The following is a 24096-nucleotide window of genomic DNA, read 5'->3' as shown; positions in this document are numbered from 1 at the left end:
ACTACTAAAAGGATTCTTTGGGATGTTTAAAGGCAGGACTTACAGCTCTGTTGTACCAGAAGTGTCATTTACATAAATCACAAAGAGAAGAGCAGCCTATAGGATACTATTTGACAATCACTTTGCAGAAATCACAATACCAAGCTCAATACAGTGGCTTCAAACATCTCCTCCATGATACCTAAACATCAGTGACGCCATTTGATACAAGACAAATTCTGATTTAACACAAAGATAGTAAGCTCACAAAATGAAGGCATACAATTACAATATCAAGGCTCATAAAAGAAGCGTTGTCTTTCACATAGTTATCCAAACACATAGTAATATTAAAATAAAAATGCTACATGTTATTTCTAACTTACTTCTTTCCCTATCAATGTTTGCCCAATCTGCATTTACCAATTAAGACCCAGTCCCAGTGTTCAGAAAAGTAATTGATCAAACAGACCTAAAATAACAGGAATGTCGGTATTTACAATAGTACTTCAATTAATACCTTCTCTGCACTTCACAAACTTACAGTACACTGAGTAGGAGGGGTGACAACAAAGGAGTTCTGTGCTCACTAAGGTAGGTAAGAAAAGCCAAGTATCATTTATGGTCGTATACAAGTCTTTGGTGGCATCCACTAACATAACCAACATACAGTAACATTTTAGAAAGGATATTGAAGGCAGCTGACAGAACCTTAAAATATCAGAGAAATATGCTCTAGGAATCTAGTTCTATTCAGCTGTGAAACAAGGTAACATTGTCATAAAAAGTTTTACTGAGATTAAGAAAACCACAATTCCAAATAATAGCAGAGGCATCAAATATAATGATCTTTCTCCCCTCTTGGTACACAGGTATTTTCTTTCAACACCACTAGATCATGGACACATTCTGCATTCCTGTTTCTCTCATCCTCAGACACAACAACATTAGGCTCCCTTAGTAGTCAAGAGCCCCTTTAGATAGCTAGGATGACTGTTATTAAATTTCCACTTCCAAGCTTCTGCTGAAAGTGTAACCTCTTCCTCCTTCTCTAACCTTAACAACAGATTAGTTCAGTAGTGCCATTTAGATTAGGTTATGTAGTAATCAAGTGGCACAGGATTAGTCTATAAGACTGCAATAATCATTCAACATTGCTAGAATACATTTCCATAGCAATTAGATGTGACAGACCCCTATGACTGCACAAATTCTAGCCTGCTGATTCAAACTCTAGAAATGGCTGAAAAAGGTAACTGTAGGCTATGTATTCATTTCTTGATATGCACATTTTACTATAATTATCTTTCTCTTGTAGTTCAAAAGGATTGAATAAAAAGTAGGAGACATACCTAAACGAGCCAGAGTGCTTTCAAAAGCACATCTAACTTTAAAAGATCTGCTCTACGCATTCTAATCGGAAATAAAGTCAACTGTAATAGGACAGATGACATCTGGAGTATCTCTTATGCAGAGGATTACTGAAGCACAGATTCAAAGCAAGTGAAAATGAATAAGGAAAAATATTATAATCGAAGATAAAGAATGTCAGGACAAGAGTAACAGCATCAGACATCCAATGAATTGTGATGAAAATCTGTCAGTGACATCCCCACTGCATCTGGAAAGAATTACAGAATTAGGAAAGTGCAGAATATCAGGGAAAAATTTCTAGTGTGGCACTAAATAAACATATGCAGTCAGAAGCTTACAGAATAATTTTACAACTCAGCTTACAAGGAAGAGTAAGCACTATCAAGTTTAAAAACATCTTTTAATGTGTTCTCAACTTTAAACTCCATGGCCTTTCAAGAGAACAAGACAATCCCTGTACCAAGGTTTGTGTATGTTATATATGTTACACATCTGATGATAATTACCTACTTCAGACTAATTCTTCAGAAGTAACACAGCCATGCAACAAAAAGGGGGATTATTTTTAGTGGTTCTTACAATAGTTTCCCTGCAAATGCAGCTCATTTTACAATAGTTCCACAAATGACTTTTTATTCAACAGCTAGTAATTTACTATTTTGCAATAAAACCCACAATTTAAAGGCAGTGTTAAAATAGTTACATGAACTCCTTCATCATGTGCTCTAGTAAAGAAATCTGATATGCTCTTAGGGATGCTCTGATTTATTTTCATCCCAAATGGCATCCAAAAAGTTTGCATGCTCTGAGATACAAACACAAGTATGGAAAATGGGAATGATCTGCAGTTTCGTTATCAAAGCAAACCCCTGAAAGTGCTGAAATGCCAATGGAGACATACCTTGAGCCATCATCCTCCTGACTATCGCACAGTCCGGGAGCATCCACAGAAAAAAAGACAAACGCTACTCAGCTAGCTAGACATTAGCCTTCTAGTTGTGAAATGCACTACAAAAGCTAAGTATGTACTTATATGTAGAAGGCTGAAGGTTTACAGTCTGTATGAAATTGTCAATCTTAACTGAGTGAAAACCAACTAGAATCAGCGTCTAGTAAAAGAGAGGAAGGCTACAATGTTTTATATGGAAAAATGAGTACTTCCTCGAACTGTATAATCTAATAGCTATTTTTGTGTGAAATCAGTCTATTTAAAATTTCATTTTTCCAAACTGCTTAGTTTAACCTAGGTCAGCTGATTCAGATGCTATTATTTGGGCAGTAATATTTAGAGATTTATAGCAAGCAGCAGATTTTTCCCCATGCCCTTCCTGACAAATGAAATGCTGCTGAGAAAAAAAAAATCCAGGAATCAGGAATGGGAGTTTTTTTGAGAGTTTTCATGCTGTCTTATTAGCTCCTGCTCAAAATTATCAGTAAATTTCAGCTATTTGGATATATAACATTCTATATTCTGTAAACTATATATGTAGTTGGCACTTCTGGTGACATAGCCATTAAGTACAAAGCTCTAGCTGAAAGGACTGGGTTCAACACAGTTGTCACTTGGATATATGGACTTCTTTTTATTGTGGGACCCTGTCATCATTCATCATAACACCTTCTGCAATAAAGCATTTAACAGAACCTAGAACTTTCTCACACTTCGGTCAGGTCTCAAAGATCTGTGACCTACAGTGCCCTCTGCTGGCAGATGCTTTCCCAGCTGTTAAGATCTACTACAATTATCCGTGATCAAGAGGCCTGTGTGTATCCATTTAATTTATGCTAAAAAACCACTTCCTTATAAGCCTCTTTCCTCCTCCTATTTTAATTTAAAAACCTTCCCCACCCGCACCCCACCATATAAGTAACAATCAGAACCAACAGATCACTCATCACACACTTCAACCAGCTGCAAGGAAAACAACTTGTAGAAGATTTCAAGATGAAATAAGCAAGAATAGGGAATGTTTCTTCCATGCAACACAGCTTTGTTCCATTTCTAAACATCTTCAGTCTATTCAGTAACTACTTATTATCAATGTTTACATGCCATTTTTTTATTTTATTATTGAGTGAAAATTCTTTAAAAAATAAAATGGGTACAAGCAGGATGAGTAGTTCAGCTGAACTGAACTTATATTTTCAAGGTGGCTTTTCCAACAGCAACAGTGTATTAGAAAAGCCAAACCTGTCTGCTTGGATCGTATTTATTAACATAGGAAAAAGAACTTTTCAAAACAAGAAATGTCTGTTTTGTTTTAAGAGCTATAGGAACCACATTTACTAAAAAAGCGACTGCTTCAGAGTATAAGAAGTTAAAATAATATTCCCTAAGTGTAGTCATTTCTGTATACTGTAAGCTCGTACAGTGCAAGGGATTGAATCTAATAAAAATATTTACATATACATACAGGCACATTGTGGCAATGACTCAAGGCAATTTAAAGCTAGCACTTTCATATTTATCTTTACAGAAACATTACCATTAGTGTTTAACAGTATGTTAATTTCACTAATAAACACTGTTATTGATAAAAAAGTTGATGATTACAAAATCATTTTTCAAAACATGCTAAATGGTACAACAGCTGAACATGTACAAGAGTATCCATGTACATAACCTAGCATATTGTGTTTCAGTCATTTTGGATCACAAAAATACCAGAGTGCTTTCACAGCAATGGTCCAAAACACTGGAGCATTACAAACGCTTACAGGATTTTGAGCCACTGCTTGCTCCCTTCCCTGTGGTTTTGTCTGTAGCCTATACGTTTTCTATTGTGACTGAAAACACCAATTTCTCACTATCTAGAAAGCATCTGTTACATTCTTAACATAGTTTAATACAGTTACAGCACCAAGAGTTACTACAAATTAAACTGTACTTTCTTCTGCGAGACCAAATCACAAGATAAAAGAGAAAACATTTGCTGAAAGTAAGCTGCAATAAAAAGTGTACCATTAAGTAACTACTTCATTCAGTTTTGAAAAAATGCTGCGGGAAGGAAAAAAGAAAATCTATTTCTGCTTAATGTCAGAGCAGAATTAAGACCATGTTTTATTACTTTACTGCTGAGCAGATGCAGGCAGTATCTTTCTGTGGTTAAGTGGGTTTCCTCACTCACATAACATCTTCCTTCTCAGGTACAATCACTTCCCATATTTTACAGATTTTTAATTTTTGAATTTACAAAAGCATGCAAAACAACTTCAGAGGAATCCTTCTGATCCCCCTATGCACAAGAGACCTTTCTCTTTGTTTGTTTTTTCTGTCCTGTTTCAAGCCCTGGTTACTACCTGAAGTACCAGACAATTCATGATCGTGTTTGTTATAGCAGACACTAATTTTTTCAAAGTGTTCATCAGCAGAAGCACCACTAGTTTTATAGTCAACCTTTGAATTTAGACTCAAAGGTTGACTATAAAAATGTACATTGCGTCAAACAAAATCCCAAGGTACACAGTATCTGCAAAACTAATGCAGGTATTCTGGAAATTCGAGGACTAACACTAAAGGCATGCAGGAAGGAAAAAGGCTAAGTAACAGAGATAAAAGCTTACAAGTGAATTCATTCAATGCTTCTACATGTGCTGAGAGTTTAATTTCTTGTGTTTTGGTTAGAAATTTGCAAGGAGTAAACCTCAGCATTGGCCAGCCAAGACAATATCAAAGATAAGAGGTCTGTCAGCCAAAGCATCTAAAACTATGCTTCAATATCAAGGTCAGAAAAGCTTACTTATTTCCAAGCCAAAAGAGTGTCTGCTGCACGTCTGTTTCAACTTCTGATGTAGCTTGTCCTGGCAAGCAGTCCCAGCAGTCAGTCTCATTATAAAATAAAGCTACCTCAAGAAGTAATTTGCTCATTTACAGGACCTCTAGAGGGTTGAGAGGTACCAACTAAAGTATATATTTTTAAGCTTTGTAAACCTCTGACTCTTTTCCCATTCTCTCTTTATCTAAAGCAAAGCAGAATCTCTTGGAAAAGATGATATTGGAAACTCTCAATCCAATGCACTACATCACCAGCCTAGTACCAGATGTGATGCCAATGGCCACAGTGCCCATAGTCATTCTTATGTGCTTTCTATTTCTAATATGGAATCATGAAGAAACATCATCAATACCAGGTAAACTAACTCTGCAGTATCACATAAAAGCTGTCAAAGTATATTTGTGTGTGTGTGTGTTTCTCAGATTTAAATGAGAGGGTAATACTAAATGAATACTGTATTATTATTAATAATACAAGTTTTTAAAATAATTGATAAAATAAATCAGGCTCTATTTAACCTCAGTACTTCCATAATAAACCTGGCTTAGCTATATAAATATATGATATTCAGTTTTCCTTTTATTGTGTATATGCTAGAAAGATATAATACTATTTTATGAAGTCTAGATGTTCATATATTCATGTGCATTATAAACTTCTACATTTTATATGTTGTAAGTTTAAAGCTTCCTGAATTGTCTTTAGTAGAGGCAAACAGTATCAATTCAGAAATTATTTACATTTTAGTAAATTATTAATTTTCCTCACCATGTTTGCCACTGGAGACCCTCCAAAACAGAGCAACATCAGAGAAAAAATATTTGCCAAATTTCCTTCCGTGTGCTAAATCTCTCCAAAAGTTAGAGAACAGGCAAAACTATACACAAAAGGTAGTGCTTTCTATTTGAATTCTTGATGAGATTGACAAAAAGATACAAATTAATTTGCTTTAAGATTACAGGTATTTAAATAATCTGTGTTCTTGTGATTTCTATTAGTAAACAGTGGAGTCATAAGCAACTTGTAAATCTTTTAAACAGTATAAAATACAAAAGATTTTATAAACACTTAACTTGTTTCATTTAATGGAATCCGATTTATGTTTTTACAGACTTTGTAAGGGCAAGTTAAGGTTTCAGTGAAGAAGGAAAACCTCCTTTTAAAAATAATGCAATGACTATGCAAATTCTCTCCTGTTCTCTCCACTTTCTCCTTTTTCTTGTAAGAGGGACATTTGATGATGAGTTATAGCAAAAGGTTTTAGTTGAGAGCTTTGATTAAATGCTTATTAATCCAGTCTTAGTTCCTACTGCAGCATGCTGTTTCTGTAAATTCACAGCACTAAAAAATAATTTTTCCTTTAAATATCTATTTTCTTACTCTGGTGTTAATGACTAAGAGAAATGTAACTAGATTACATTACGAGAGATTAATTATATTTAATTATATCAAAAAGGTGTTGACTTTTGTAGGTGTTACTATGACACTTTGGCACAAATTTAGCCAAGATCACTCAAAGGTTTTATTAAAAGCATGCATGAATAAACCACATGCATTTTTTCTAGATTGCTTCTTCCTTCTATTATTTAGCCACCGTTCTTTCAAATATAAACAATCTCAAAGCAGTAGTTTGAAGCTGTATAAAGTAATGAATTTCATTTATTGTACCCATATTGAACGAATCGCAGGCTTTCATGGATAATAAATGAGGTTTCAATGATGTAGATGCAAGTTTCTGTAAGACAGAATTTCAAAATGGGATTTTATGTGGTGCCCATTGCAGATGTTGATGTAATGTAAAAAAATGTCCTTTCCAAAAGAGTGATATATTCTTGTCAGAGAGCACTGATGACAAAACTCGTCTTTTTTTTCCTTAGGGCCAGGATACTGTATGGGAATTGGCCCCCTCATTTCACATGGGAGATTTCTCTGGATGGGAGTCGGTAATGCCTGCAACTACTACAATAAGACATATGGAGAATTTGTGAGAGTTTGGATCAGCGGTGAAGAAACATTTATAATCAGCAAGTAAATCTTTATTTTCTATCTTTAATAATATGAAGAGCTTTTTCATATTTTTACAACCTTTTTTGCTATTTTTTTCAAAAGTAGAATTTAAGTTATTATTTTACAAATTTATCCTAACATAACAGTATTAATTCCTAATGTTCACAAATCCTTTTTTAATCTTTTGTTTCTTTAAGGACTCTACTATTGAGGTATCTACTAGAGACAACTACTGAATAGAATATCTCATTTTCTTAGTTGAAAGAAAGATCAAGAATTATGGCTCAATCCTAAAAAAATGTTTACAGTTTCTTCTTATTCCATTTAACACTAGTATTACATAGTACCCTGACTGCAGTGCAGGATTAAATCAAATTTTAGTTCCTGTGTTCTTATTAAGATTCTCCTTAAAATGAGAGTAATGCTTGAAGATTATGGCTCCAGTTCAGCAGGGTAATTAAGCAAATGCAGCATTACAGGATCATGAGTAATTCCACTCCAGTTACTGGGGTTACTCAGAGAGTTCAATTACACACAGTACTAAGCATAATACTAAAATGCAGTCTATCATTTTATTAGTTCCAGTAGCCAATTGCTTACATTCGATCTTCTGGATGATCATGAGAAAATAAGAAAAAAAAAATTTACCATGCAAAATGGATAATAAATGACAATATTATTAGCAATATCAATCAATGAATATTCACCTCTCATTATGTAAAAGTTTATGAAAGATAATGCAGTAAGGAAGACTATTACAGGATTTTCCATTTGAGCAAGTCAGCTTCATCTCTATGTATGTAAAAAGAGGTAATCATTACAGGAAAACTATTTACATTCCTACCCTATGTAGATATTGTAAATATTAATTCACGTAACATTGTATATAATGTTTTGATCACATAACATGCTGTGAACTCTTACTGCTGTCTTTCACTGTATGTATTACCAGTTCTTCACAAACAAATCAGTAGTGCTGGTAAGAAGCAAAGCGATAGACTTTAGCATACCATAGCATCAGACTTTACACTTTACAGTCTATACATCACTTTTCTTCAGTTTTGCTGAAGATATTTACTTAAAATCATAGATATCGTATGGAAAACTAGAATTTAACTTTTTTAATATATATATATATTTATTTTTTTTTTCAGAGTGCTTCATAAATTCACTCCAAAACTAGATGTATCCCAAGTACTGAAAAAGTATAGTGTTTCCACTGTTGTCATCTGAATTTTTACTGTCAAATCTAATTATATTGAGATGTTGCAATCTTGGTTACAAGAGATTTTGTCTTTTGGAGTAAATAGTTTTATAAAGAAAATCTGCTTATACAAGGTCATATGTCAAAACCTATCCTTAAAATATTATTCTATGTCTCTTGAGTAGATGCATGAAATGGAATGAGCAAAAGGAGCTTCCTGCACCTTTCTATTTCTGGGCACAACTATCTTAATTCGACACCATCTTTTCATGTTCATGAAACATAGATGATGTTCCTTGATGCATGAAAAACATTTAGGGAAACTAGCAAAGAGAGCAACTGGGGGGGGACATAGGAAAGGGTATGCTCAGTTCTTTGGAGGGGCTGGAGCTGCATGCACGCTGCATAATCCATGCTTGTTTGCTTGCACAACATAACATCTTATATTTACCACTGCTCATGCAAAATGCTGGTGAAAACCTAGCACTGATGAAGTTGTGAAGAAATAATTCCCATTTATTTTACTCAACTGAAAAAAAAAAAAAATAATAATTAGCCCATGTAAGAAATCTGCAATTTGGTCCACAAAGAATGTACGACTGTATAGAAAATAGCTTATTGTTTCATTTCAATCTGTGCTCTGATTTTCCTTCTTTTTTGTTAGCTTATATTTAATCAGGTTTTCATCACACTACCATTTCTAAAATGCTAGCTCCCTCTAAAGGAAATATCTTAAAGCAATAAAGCTGATCACAACCTGTTCACCAGAATGTGTGTAAATAAATCTTGTAAACTGTAAAAGATAAGTATGTATATGCTGGATTTCATTATATTTCGATTTAGGAATACTCATCCCACACATCTGATTTTATAAAATTTCTTTTTCAGTTTAATAGATTAATCTATCAGTAATTATCCTTGATAAAATTATGATGCTGCATAACCAAAAGTACTTAGTATATTAATACTTTGCAGGTGTGTTTAGGAACGACCAAAGTATACGTGAAATTTAACACACATCATAATGAAGTTGTCAACTGTCTGGTTATTTTTAAGGCGTCAAAGGAAAACTGAAGTCTTCCATAAAAAAATATTAAATACATTGAAATAAGCAGAATTTGTCTTCCCTCCTTAACATACTTGAATTAATTATATTTCCTAAAATCTGCCAAGTTAAGTTAAAAAGTTAACTTCTTCAAGTTAAGAAAAATATTTTTTCTTACATAATGAAGTAAGAGGTATCATATTTGGGGTGGATGTGTTGAACTGTTTACAGAAAATCCAAGTGTATGAATTATATGGAATGATGATTGGAGGAAGGGAGGGAGGGAGGGATAGACAAGCAGACAGAGATATACATCTCTTCCCAAAATATTTGCCAAGGATTGTGGAAATTGGTAGGATACAATGATTAATACTTCTGAAAAAATAGGCAAAAATAGTCAATGAGTGCTATCATAGACAGATTAGAAATGTACATGGATGTTAAACACATTGTCTTCAGTTTTACAACTTCATTCTTTACGATATGTACCTTAGCCCTCATAGTTTTGCTCAAACTACAATCTGAAATTTTTGTAGGGCAGTGTTTTCCTGCATCTGGTATGAACTTGAGAGTCTGAGGAATACTCCTGTAGTGATTTTAAAAAGCACACACCGACTCTCAGTAGGATTGTATTACATGGTATGTCAGAAATTTTTAAAGGAAACAAAAATCAAATATCAAAATAATAAATCAATTTATATAATTGATCTAAAGTTAGAAAAAAAAATATTATACAAGAATGTATGTAACTCATTATTTTACCCCATCTTCTGAAACATCTGACATTGGTCATTGCCTGAGAGTATATGTGTGTGTCCCTATATATATATATACACTATTCAGATTAAAGACTTTTGGTCACCATTTGCATTTTAATTGAAAAATAGGTTTAAATCCAGACAGAATTATTGCTCTAGTACAAATTCTGAAGCCATTTTATCATCTTGCTTTTAATTATGTAATAGGTGCAACATTTAGTGTCAAGCACAGTACCTTTTGCTAATCTGAGAATGAAAGGCAGCACTTCAGAGAATGTCAGAAAAAAAGTTTTGTGTATAATCTTTGAAACTGTATTTTAGTTAGATTTTTTTCTCCCCCCATTTCCTTCCCAGATCTTCAAGTGTATTCCATGTAATGAAACATTGGAACTATGTTTCTCGATTTGGGAGCAAGCTTGGATTACAGTGCATTGGCATGTATGAAAATGGGATCATATTTAATAACAACCCAGCACATTGGAAAGAAATTCGACCCTTTTTCACCAAAGGTAAATAAATCAGTGTGCATTAACACACTGCCTCACTCTATCACACAGTATTTTTTTCTGAAATGTTGTTTGTCCTTTGCATAATTAAATTAGAAAAATCAGTTCTCTCTTTATGTCTCAATATATTTTCTTACACATGCTCCTTCACACTTATTCTGCTTGGTATGGTATTTGAAACAGTCTTCACATCTTTTTACAGATGCTTAATCTCTTCTGCTTAAAAAAAAAAATACCCACAAACCATACTTAAAATTATTTTTAAATTTCAAGACCAACAATCACGCTAGCTCAACTGGCATTTCTATTAATGTATTTGGAAGTTCCAACCTCAGCTTTAATTGGGTTCAAACTTTTCTCATTCTAATTAAAAGAAAATAATGTGTGTATAGTTTCAAAATTAATTTAGAAGATCTGCAAAGCAGAACTATATATTAATCCATTTAATATGCTAGGAATCAATGTAGAAACAGAAAAATCTTTTCCTCTTGTAGTAATGAGAAAAAGGTTGTTGTAATTAGTATCATTAGCTTGAAATCAAATAAGAAAATACAATAAAATAAAATAAATACAATAAAATAAGTTATATAATAAATACAATAATAATAAAATACAATAAAAATAAGAAAATTCAAATTTTACTGTTTTAAGAGTCTGTAAATTTTGGACTCACCTTCCTTCCAAATACAAAATTTTCACTGTTTGTATATCATTATAACTAGTTATGATCTTACAGCCTTCCTAACAAAACTACCACACTTTGTTGCCTTGTTGTTCTGCAAGCATTACAGTTAAGAAATCATCTGTTAAGTCTTCCTTACCATTTTGTTGATATCTGTACTTCTGTATGACACTTAGGACTTTCCTAATTGATCTTGCCATTGAAAAGTACCAGCAACTTTGTACTGGTTAAAAATAACAGGAAATAAATAATTTTTTTCTATTTATTCCTAGAACTACTAATTCTCTGTATTTACAACACAGACAACCTCTCTTCTCATTTATAAATGTACAATTACTCTCAACATATATTTGATAAAATATTGTCCTTTAGGCAATTAGAGGAATTCTTATATGGAAAAGTAATTTACATAGAATAAATTTAAATAGAAGGCAAGATTTCCAAAGTCACTCAAAATTATCTGAATTCGTTCCAGACAGATCCTATCATAAAAATTATGCAGCAACAGAACTGACCACTGCTTTTGCTTGCTTTTAATTTCTTATAATGTTAAAAATGCATAATGACACTATTTCCCAATGTCCACAGGCAGACAGACTAAGATTGGCTAACACATCTAGACTACTACTAGATTAAGCCTCAGGATGTCCGCAGTGACACTATAGGCTGTGGGGAGCTTATTGGAAAGCTGTCATGCTGTTTAAGAACACCCAGGGATTATGATTCCAAAAATTCCTATCCTCCTTCCTGTGAATCTCCAGTCTAACTTCCCTGCTCACCATCCTTGCAAGCAAGGCAGGACATCCACAGTGCCTATATTGCAGATGAGGATATGGAGGATATACACCTCCAACACTGAAAGATAGTGAAATGTATTTGGCTTCATCTGTGCTAACGCTGTGTGAACCTATCATGAAATGTGTGCCTGAAATACAGAGTGACTGAATGCAAGGGAAGTTTGGGCCTTGGGTTCATTGCCATTCTAAGTCAAAATGCTTACGTTTTTCTCTCAAAACAATTTTGTTCCAGTCACTTAAGTTATAAAGATTTTTATTGATGCTATTATTGCCAATAAGTTATTAATAAGGCATGAAAGCTAATCTTTTTATCATTTTGCATATACCTATTTACAGCCCTGTCTGGTCCTGGTCTTGTGCGTATGATAGCCATTTGTGTTGAATCAACAATTGATCACCTGGATAAACTAGAAGAAGTGACCACTGAAGTAGGAAACATCAATGTGTTGAATCTTATGAGACGGATCATGCTTGACACATCTAACAAACTCTTTCTAGGGATCCCTTTGGATGGTACTAACAGCCTTATTTTTATAACTTATGATGAACCTTAAGTGCATAAACAAGAAAAACTTAGTTATATCACTCAGAAATATTGTTTCAGAAAATGGAACAAGAACATATTGTTATATTACTAAATAATTAACTGAAATTGATTAATAAGTGAGTCTAGTTATGAGAATTTTATAAGATCAAATACATATGTTTAACTTGTCACAATCAAGCAAATAACACGTAAAAACATTTTTATGTACTAGGCTGCTACAGCCTCAACATTACATACATGTAAGAAACAGAAATCTTTCCACCAAACTAAATGATTGCATTGAAAAGTTCACCTGACAACTTTTCAGGTGAACTTTGATGACTTCTTCACCTTCAAAACCATTTGACAGAAATAACATCCTGATGTACAAATTATCCCATATCAATACAGTGCAATAGAGTTCTGCTCCTTCTCTCCGGTGGGAAACTGGCTCTGGTTGACACATGATCTCCTTTTAGCTAGCTATCAAGAGTTTTTACAAAGAAATGTATCTTGTCTGCAGTGTGCCACAACTGTTTCCTAATGTTATCTACTACACATTAGAAACAAAATGGTAATCAAATTCCTGTCAACTCAGTGGGAGTAGGGAGTGGGGCCTCATTATTAATTTTCCTGAAACGTTTGTGTTATTTGACTATTGAAGATTAGTTTTTATACAGCTGTTTGTAACATCTATTTTCAGAAAGTGCCATTGTACTTAAGATTCAGAACTACTTTGATGCTTGGCAAGCACTTTTATTAAAGCCTGACATCTTTTTTAAGATTTCTTGGCTGTGCAAGAAATACGAAGAGGCAGCGTAAGTATCCATAGTTTTTACAAATCTTTTGCATAAGATTATTTCTTTCTAGGAAGAACGTTCCTTTCATTTTTCTCTTCCTTTTAGAGAATAAAATGTGAGAATTTCAAAGGTGACTGGTTGAAGTCCACTATCTGCAGACCCAAGATAGCAGAATGAGATCTGTCAGTGATGCTACAAGTGGCTAAACTCAGGGGAATATTTAAGGCCCATATTCACTCACCAAATTATTAGTTAATGCCATCTCAGATATGACACTGAGTTGAAATCATTGGTTCAGTTCAAAGAGGAAAGAAAAAGCCGTCTTATGGGGAGAAATTACTTTATCTGTTTAAGGACAGTCAAATATTAGGCCACAGACTGTCAGTTCCTGGACATAAGAAATCACATCTACATCCGTAGAACTATCCCAAAAAAGAGTTAACCCCGTTAACCCCTCAGTATAATTCTACTTATTGGTGTCCATAATGCGCATTTTTGTGTCAACAACCTTTTTTTTTTTTTTTTTTTTAGCTAAAAATTGTGTTTTGCATGATAATCTATTTCAAGATTATTTCTTCCTTTATACAAGAATAAATGTTTTTTGCTGTCTTCCTATTTGTAAAAGCACATGATCCCTCTTCTATTTTGATGCTCTCATTTTCTGTCTTCTGTCAAAGGAAGACCAGCTATAAAAAGAACTGGCAATGAGTTTGTTCATTTTGGATTTGGAGTCCATTTAAGGAGAGAAAAATACTTTTTATCAAGCATATGTAATAATTAGTTTTGATAATGCTATATACTATATAATGTATATAGTATACTAAATACTATACTGATAATGCTTTATACTATATGTAGTATAAAGACTTTAAGGGAAAGATGGAGGTTCATAACCAACAGCTCTCTTACAAACTAGATACATACCAGTGTTATTATGGCAGTGCTTAGTGCTTTATTCTGTGATTCTAATAATAGCTAAATGCAGTGGCCCAATTATTACCAGAAAGTCCTTGTGGGCAAATATTAGTGGACATAAACAATCTCATTAAAATAACCATATTAATAAATCTATACTGGGAAAAAAAGAAAAAGAAAAAAAAAAAAAAAAAAAGATAAAGATCTCTGAATTTAAAGCAACGAGGAGGAAAACCACAGGTTATCACCACTTCTGATAAAGTTGGGTTGCTCTTTCTAATACATAAAAATGTTATATATGAAAACCTTACCAAGTTTTAATTTTAGGTTTATTCCCCCTATAAAACCAGCCTTTTAAAAAGAACATTACCTTCAAATCTGTAGCTAATTTAAAATGCCAAATAAAGTATTAAACACCACTGAACTTCACTATTTTTCCAACAGAAATACATACTGTTGACACAGTATGTCTGATTACAGCTTTACAAAACAGTGAGATCAACTATACCATCAAGAAAGTACAATTTTTCTTGCATTTTTTTAAACAATTATTCCTCTTGCTAAGTTCATTTGCAGTGTAAATATGCAAGGGAACAGAAATCTTTGGAAATATTAATAAATCTTTAAAAACTCTATTCACGGGTTTCATTCCTTTCAGTTCTACAAGAAGAGAATAAGATTTCAGGCCAAACAAAGAAGAAAATATTTTTATAAGAAAAGTATTGCTGCTTTTGTATAGAACCATATAGCCATTTATATGAAGACTAAATTTCTGCCTTTGTTAGGCTTTTTCATTAGTATAATCTTCATGTTTCTAAACATATCCTATCTACCTATATCTAGTCATATACTAAAAGGCTGCAGATATTTATCAATATATTGGATTTTATCCACTTTCAGCAAGGATTTGAAAGGCGCAATGGAAATCTTAATAGAACAGAAGCGACAACAGCTTTCCACCGTTGAAAAGTTAGATGAGCACATGGATTTTGCATCCCAGCTGATTTTTGCACAGGTATTGACAATGTACCAAATTATTGCTAAGTTTTTTTTTGTTTTTTTTTTTTTTTCTGCATGTCTCCATTCACTAACAATACAGACTTTACAACTCAGACTTCATGTAACTATCAAAGTCTTATGAACAGAAACAATTTAGTTGGCTTGGGAGAATCCCCCAGGTGCTTGTATGATTTTGTTTTTCATGGCTTAAACAACATCCTCAAAACTCTACCCCTGAACATTCTTCAGTCTTTCCCTAACTCTTAAATTTTATCTGTATATATTACCTTTTGTATGCAAAAGCTTCAAAAGCTGTGTAAATCGTATCTTGCATAATCTCTGACAGCTCACAGACTCCGTGGGGAAAGGTAATAAGTCAACAAGAATCTGAGATAAGAAAAAACCCATGCTTTTCTGGAAGATCATACACATCCCCTAAAACACGGATTTCCTGGTTTTTCTCTGAAAAAAAAAAAAAAAAATAAATGCATATGGGACTGTCAGGATCTTGAATTCTGTTTAAGCAGTATTCTGTTGGCATCACAGTTCAGCAATCAACATTTTCCCCAACATTTCAAATTTTTCCAGAACAGAGGAGACCTGACTGCTGAGAATGTGAACCAGTGTGTGCTGGAGATGATGATTGCTGCTCCTGATACTCTGTCTGTGACTCTCTTCTTTATGCTAATACTGATTGCGGAGCACCCCACAGTGGAAGAGAAGATGATGAGGGAAATTGAAACTGTTATGGGTAAGCAGGACCTGCAAAGTCACTAATGTAGGAATATAATTTTGCTTGGGCAGTGATCTAATTTCCATTACTCAAAGTCTAAAAATTCTAAGGATTATTTTCCAACACAAGTATTTGTTGTAAAGTATATGAACTATTACTGTATGTAAGCAATTTTATTCAAGGTCAAGTGAAAGATTAAATATTTTTAAGACAAATTCAAACAGGATTTATAAGAATGTACAAGCTATTAGGAAAAAAAAAAGCACTTATTCACCCCTCAACAAGAGCCATGCAAATCATCACTCACCTCATAAGCTCCAGTGAAATTATTTTCTATTTCCCTTTCAGTAGCAAGTGGAGACACTCATTTCAAATACTTCTAATCATCGACAGTTCTCTACACGTGTATAGAACTTAACTAAGTTTGACTACGACTGCAGAAAGAAAATATTAAAGAAAATTAAAATTGTTTTATTATTCTGCTGTCATCCATTTTGATTTCAAACTATATTAACTATAATATTTTAGTATTAATGATGAGCCACTCAAAAACAATCAAAATATTCCATATCTATATTCATCCCTTTCTCTAGCTTTCAAAGTCTCAATCCTACTAAACTATATAGAAACTAATTTCAACCACTCCTATTCAACATTTACTTTGAACAGTTAAACACTGGCAAGCATATAACAAATCCTTTGCTCTTTTTCTAAGGTACTTTTAATTCAAGTTTTAAATACAATGCAAGAGCTGTGATGTTATCTCAAAACTTTTTAAAAAATGTTTCAAAACTTTTTAAAAAATGTTTTGGCATCTTTCCGCCTCAAGCTAGGAGACAGCATTTCTCTTTGTCTTCTTCATGGCCATTTTTTTGACTGTCTGAAACACTGCAACTTAAATAAATTGAGCAAACAGTGAGCTTTGGTATCAGTTTACTGACTAACAAAAAATTTGAATCCTATAAGCCATAAAAATAGCAAAATCTTCCACTAATATATAACTCAAAGGGTTTTTTCCCACAACTATACTTGGCTTCTCAGTGGCACCTAGATAGAATATAATGCAAGAGGTTAGCCTCTGATCTGTCACTAAAGAAAACCTCCATAAAATCATTACGTGCCAGAGTTTATCAATCTTGAAGTCTGCTAAAATAAACAGCCATTTACCCTTACAAATGAGTGTTTTCTTCATCAAGTATTGTGTAGTTTGAAGAGACAAGCACTAACTTACTAAGTTACAAGTCTTCAACATTTAACTTCCCACAGTAATATCTGGCCTTTAGTGTACTGTTGCTTTGATGAAAAAATATTTCTGATTTTACAAATATTATTTGAGAGAACATACAATTGATTCCAGATTACATTAAATTATTTTTACCAAGTAATGCTTCTATCACTGTGTAACAGACAGAAGGTTTTTTCTGGTTGTTTTTTTCAAGTTGAGATTTCAAAACATTCCATAAAATACCAAGATACATTCTACTCTTTCTTTGTATTTGAAAATTATTACTTCACAACCCGATGAAAGGTAACACAGCAGTGGAAAAGTACAAGATGTCACAAATTCATCAACTAGCTACAAAACATCCACAATTCTATATATTTTGTCTATAAAATAGCTAAGATTGCAGTTCCTTGAATTTAAAACAGCAGCGATGTCTGGAGAGCATTATCTACATTTGTGGGACTTTAAAGAATTAATTAGATGCTTCAAGTTTTAATTTAATTCTGATTCAGAACAAAAGGTATTTTCAGTAACCAATACAAAGGAATTACTGTTTGGTATTTGGAAATCAGAACCCATAAAAACATAAGATAGAACCACTAGAAATGCAAATGTGGACAAGGCAGGCATTGAGAAATTTTCAGAAGAAAACTTAGCAGCAAGGTGTTTGGCTGATTGTTTTTCAGCCTTCACTAGGAAAGAGACTAAAAATTTCTGGAAGGATTACAAATCTTACAGGGAGACATGCATGTAAAGCATATTAATGGCCAGATTTATGTAATGCATATTGATGTGAAGCACATCAATGTGTAGGCTTAAGAGTGATCTATAAGTGGGTGATTCTGAAGAGCTGGCATAGCAGAACATTATTGCTACTTCCCTTCAGAGCAATAAATCATATTTTACTCTGTTTGGAAGACTTGTGTACTCCAATATTCACCCTCACAATTTCTTTCTGAAAGCCTTGATTTTAGGAAGGCAGTAGTATGTTGCTGACTTTTCCTTAAGCAAATGACTAACTGGAGTAACAAAGGTCCTTTTTATGTGGGAAACCTACCATTGCAGTGGTCAAGCTTTAGGTCTTCAGCTGCTTGTGGCTTGAAAGTTCAAGGCTCCCACTGGGACTACATTGTGGTACTGAAACTGCTGCTAAAAAACAACTAGGAAGATGTTATTCATGGTAATTGAAATTATTAATTTCACTCTAGGACCTACCTGTACATCTATCCAAACCCAACAACACAATGAAAATGTAAGGTCTCTACAAAATTATCATCTCCCATCCATAAACTATTCCCAGATTCTACTTGCTGTCAGTTTTCAGGGGAAAAAAAAAAAAAAAAAAAAAAAAAAAAAAAAAAAACAACAACAACAACAACAACAAAAAAAAACAATCGGGGCTTATGCTGATATACCATGTTTCCCAAATATGTAAGAATGCATAAAACTACTTAGATGATGTTGGATCCTTCCCACCTTTTCAGGAGTTGAGAATCTTTCAAAATATTTTGGGTGTATGGTGAACTTATTAAATTCATAACCAACTTTTGCACCATTTGTTTTATTCCTGAAGGTGACAGAGATGTACAGAGTGATGACATACCAAACCTGAAAATTGTGGAGAATTTTATTTATGAGAGCATGAGATACCAGCCTGTTGTGGACTTGATCATGAGAAAAGCTTTACAAGATGATGTGATTGATGGCTATCCTGTGAAAAAGGGAACAAACATTATTCTCAACATTGGACGTATGCATAAGCTTGAATTCTTCCCAAAACCAAATGAGTTTTCTCTTGAAAATTTTGAGAAGAATGTAAGTTTGCCATCTTATTTCTCACAGGAGATTGGGTATTTTTATTGACAATGTATATTCCTCTTATTTCAATCAAGACCTTTGTGACCTTAAGTCCATTTTCTCTTTGTCTAAGTGCATAAGCTAGTGATACATCCTGCTTATTACTGTTATTATTAGAGCTAGGTGGGCATTTCCCTATCAAAAGTTCCTTTTAATTCAGAAATAATGATGTTATTGAAAACAAAAAGTTTCTCAGACATCTTAATCTCGATTTAAAAATTCTGAAGTATGTCCAAGGCGCACACACAGTTATCTCCCCTGATACTGGACAAAATAAAGAGGCTTTGGGGAGCTAGAGCCATGCCACAAGTACGCAGAGCTGAGACAGCGTAAGGAATCAAGAAATCTCTGGAGAGGTGGAGCAGTATGGCAATTTCTAAGACAGAGAATCTAGCTCCCATTTTATTCATAAAAAAAAAAAAAAAAATCTAAGTAAAAATAAACATCTTTTTTAGGCTGAAGTGGCAATCCTAAGCTTTAACCAGCTCAGTACTGAAAATGCTAGGTAATTCTCTTCAAGTTCAGCACAGCATTTAGGTTTTAGTCTTACTCCCAAAAGAATTAGAATTTTCTTCAGCGTACATTAAGTCCTGTATCAACAGTGTTATGTGAACTTTTGTTTTTTTTTTGTTTTCTACATGTAGACTCCTACTATTGGGAAACATCCTTCAGATTATTTGTTTTCATTCAGAACTTTGCTCTTCTGATTACTGATGAAATAAATCATTTCCCAAAAATTTATTCGTTCAGCAATAATCACATGGAGAAATTAAAAACACAGTGAAAGAAGATAGACCAATTCTATGGCAAGACTGATTCCTTGTTTTTGACTGTTAACCAGTGCAGATGGAAATAAAAGATATTGCTGTCCAAGAAATGGCACAAAATATTAAATATTAATGCTTGGTTAGCACTCCTGTGGAGCAATTAGCTAGATCTCTGGAACAAATAGCCATGTAAGAGTGAAAGGCATAGTCAACTTAGCCCTGTGAAGGGAATCTCAACTACAGAACATTAGCCTATTATCACAGGTGCACAGGCTTTCATTGTATACAAACTATATTGTCTAGTGGCCTGTCAAATACTAAGGTTGCATAGGGCTAAAGCTAAAGGGTTAATGATCACTGCAGCTGTCATAACTCTCATTTTGACTAACCGAAAAACAAATGGAAGTAAGTTTTATTACCTGGCAAAACTTTTTTTCCTAAGATATTAGAAGCTACACCCATAAGCATCTATAGAGAATGATTTCAGTTTTAAAGGAATAAGTAGAAGATCCACTTCAGTTCTTCCAAAATGGGCATACAAATAAATAATTAAGAAAATAAAGACACAAAAGATATGTATGTTCAAGCTAGAAATATGTCTCCAAGCTTTACATTCTCCCTATCAAAAATCCAGGAGTACTACATATGCCATAGACACAACAAGAACTAACCATGCAGGATAACATTTCTAAACTGCTAGCTGATTACCCACAGCAAACTCTGCACACAGTACTAAAAACAACAGATCAGGGAAAAAGGCACTAGAAAATTCAAGAAAATGATAAGTGATTAAGTTTATTGAAATAACTATTCACTGTGAATAGATTTCATGTTGCCACCCATTGTCTTCATTCTAGATATTTCTATCAAAATGCATTTCTTGCTTATTTAACAAGCACACTTTGCTTCTAAAAATATTTCCCCTTGACCAAATATTTAACCATACATTTTCTAACTGACTTGATGCATTATATTTGCCACATAATTATTCTAGCAAGTACAATTTTCACACAGTTCTCTAAGTGAATAGCAACCAACACCATTATTTATAGGATGACATTGTTAGAATCTAAATATTTTTCCATTTTCCTCAGCTGTGCATTTGCCATTGTGCTATGCTGCCAGCTGCTGCATTTGCTTTGTATTATAAACATTTCTATTTACCTATCATTCTTCAAAAAGTACGGCTGTTTCTTTGAAATAATTTAAATAGTAAACATTTTTTAGTCTGGAAATGAGGAAAAAAGACACTTTTCTAGAAAATTCAATATAAAGCAGCCTTTTCTATTCTTGGATTAAATAGGAAATCAGAACACAGCTAGTGTGTTCTTTTTTTAAACTGCACAAATGATGAAAAATAATTTATTTATTTCCTTGGTGTCTTGGTATGTCATAATCAGTAATCTTCATGTTTTAGGGGGTCTTTTTGGATAATTGATCTATTCAACGTTGATAAAGACAACAGAAACTGGCTGTGAATTCTTCAACAGTTGTGGGAATCCCACATTTTACATTTTATTTGATAGGACAGGAGACAATCATTTATAAAATGTTCTATGTTAAATGCCAAATAAAAATGACAGTACATTTTATGAAACATTGATTTTCAGAAACACTAGCTTTATCATAATTGTAGTAGGTGTATAGTGCTGTGATTAATGTTAGTTAAGGCATCAGTATTTAGCTTAGACATTTATGAACATTATAATTAACTTTTTCTGAAAAAGTTTTTAATGAACTTTAATGTACATTAGAGTGAAACCTTCACTACTTCAGAGCCTATGGTAAAATCCCTATAGTTCACAGGATGAACAGACTGAAATAAATGGCAGAATTCAAATGCTTAAATTTTACATTTGCTACTACTTCAGTATTTGAATTGGCATACCTCCTGGATTTCTGTAGTCATTTCTGTATTTTGGTCTGACTTGAGCAGGAGGACTGTTCAGCGTAAAGAGTAACAGAAAAAGAAAGAATACATGAGGTAAAGACATAGCTTGGGTACAAGGAAATAAGTAAATTTTCCTAAGAGATTCACACTTTTTTTTTTTCCCAAAGAATATATTTCCTATAGATTTCCATAATCTTTTTAGCTACTTTTGTGAAGAAAAAAATGCCTTAAAGTTTATTCCTCGTGTTATTCTGTGCAGGTTCCTTCACGCTATTTTCAACCGTTTGGATTTGGCCCTCGGGGCTGTGTAGGAAAGTTTATTGCCATGGTAATGATGAAAGCAATTCTGGTGACTCTTCTGAGACGGTGCAGAGTACAGACAATGAAAGGAAGAGGACTTAACAACATCCAGAAAAACAATGACTTATCCATGCACCCAATAGAAAGGCAGCCTCTGCTGGAAATGGTTTTTACACCAAGAAGAAATACAAATAAGAAGCAGAGTGACTAAAATGGATCAGCATTAAAGTTAGAGGGCGTTCTCAGCCAGTCACTTTAAGAAATGTTCCTCATTCCTAGGTAAAGATATAACGTAAAATGTTTTGTTGCCCCTAAATCACTACAGCTCCAAGTGAACACCTGTTCAGCCCATATAATAGAACTAAAGTTCTGGCCATAACTTCAATGTAATAAAATAAGATCAAATTTGCAAAATAGTCCTGTTGTTGGGTGACACCGCACTATACACAGGACTCCTGACTCCTTTTTAAAACTGTCAAGTTCAGATGAAATCACATGTCACTTTTCAAATGGTGCAAAGTCAGAGCCTTGGGGGTCAAAATCACATGCCTGGTGTGTGCTAAATTCCAGGACTCATTTCTGGGTTTGTTACCTTCTGTCCCCAAGTTGGACTTAGCAGTACTTACTTACCATGAAAGTTCTAATCATCTGTTTTCAAACACATCTGAATAATACTAAATTTGACTTTAAGAATATGAAACAATTTAAAATGCATAAAGCTGTCACACTAAAAACATATACATGTATTACATATCTACAATAATGTCCTTTATAATATTTAGAATATATTTAAGTTCTGAAAAAAGTTTGTAAAAAGTCATTCAAAACATTTATTTACCATGTTTTGCTGTTATATTAAGCAGATACCAAGGACTTAGTGTTAGACTGATTGTAATTTTCAGAGAACCAAGAAATTTAACAGTTGAGAAAACTGTTCTGTACTTTTAAAATCCAGTGTTCTGCTACAGATTATGTTTAAGAGGGTCTGTAAACAGTTCAGGAATGACCTTAGAACAGAACATTTTAGGAATGACCTTAGAATAAAGTAATGACTATGAAACATTACCATTAGTATCATACAGAAGGAGTGGGGCAATGCCCACAGCTCTGTTTCTGACAAAACTTCCCATCTTGCTTCAGTTTGGAGAAGTTCAAATTCTTCCTAAACTGCTTAAGTAGTACCAAATCCTGTTTCAATCTATTTTTAATTGCAGTTCTACTTCATAGTAAGATTTAGAGTTGTTCCCATATCCCCACACCACAAAGCAGGAATGAAAATCCCTCCCTAATTATCCACATAGCTCTTAGTGCTTTTCCTGTTCTAAAGCATCTAAGCATCTTGCTCCATATACTCTTGCTCAAGAGCCAGTCTTTTTTTTTTTTTTTCCTTTAAATACAGTGAGGTCAAATGAGTGGGCTGTACTCCTCTACTCAAGGTAAGATGCAAGTTTCACAGGGTACTGCTCAGCGTTTTGTAGTGGCAAAGGAGGAAAGTTCTGAAGCAACAAGTAGATTTTTCAAAAACACTTCTAAAAGTTTGTGGGTTTTGTTGTTGTTGTTTGTTTGTTTGTTTGTTTTTACTTTTTTTTTTTAATATTATTACTAATATTAAAATTAGGCTTAGTTTTATATATGGTCCTTTACAGGAGAACTAGATAACTACCTATATTTCTTCTTGAAAATGGAAATTAAAATATCTTGAAATCTGCGAAATATACCTTGACATTTATTACTAGCCTAATGATAAGTTGTTTATTTGGTGAAGAAGGAAAAGACCTTCCTGGTTTACTGACAATAGTCCTTGAAAGAAACTTTCCATTTTTGGTAAGCTTCAGTGTTCATGCTGTGTAACTTAAAAAAAGGGGGTTTCAGGGTAAAGCCTCTTGATAAAACCAACCAACAAACAATAGGTTTATATTAATCTTTTCCTCCAAAGACACTTTAACCATAAACAG

At 33.4% G+C, this 24096-nt stretch overlaps 1 protein-coding gene across 1 annotated transcript; it reads left to right on the top strand.

The window, feature by feature from the left end:
• The first annotated feature begins 5315 nt into the window (after window positions 1–5315).
• On the top strand, window positions 5316–22518 carry LOC116493626 (aromatase). The gene is made up of 9 exons (XM_032195143.1): window positions 5316–5484; window positions 7007–7157; window positions 10498–10652; window positions 12465–12641; window positions 13358–13472; window positions 15270–15384; window positions 15957–16119; window positions 18900–19141; window positions 22101–22518. Exons 1-9 carry the CDS (start codon window positions 5343–5345, stop codon window positions 22350–22352), a joined length of 1512 nt encoding a protein of 503 aa, XP_032051034.1. The 5' UTR covers window positions 5316–5342; the 3' UTR covers window positions 22353–22518.
• Window positions 22519–24096: the final 1578 nt, after the last annotated feature.

This window comes from Aythya fuligula, chromosome 11 (genome assembly GCF_009819795.1).
Source record: "Aythya fuligula isolate bAytFul2 chromosome 11, bAytFul2.pri, whole genome shotgun sequence".
NCBI lineage: Eukaryota > Metazoa > Chordata > Aves > Anseriformes > Anatidae > Aythya > Aythya fuligula.
This window is presented reverse-complemented; position numbering and strand designations above follow the sequence as displayed.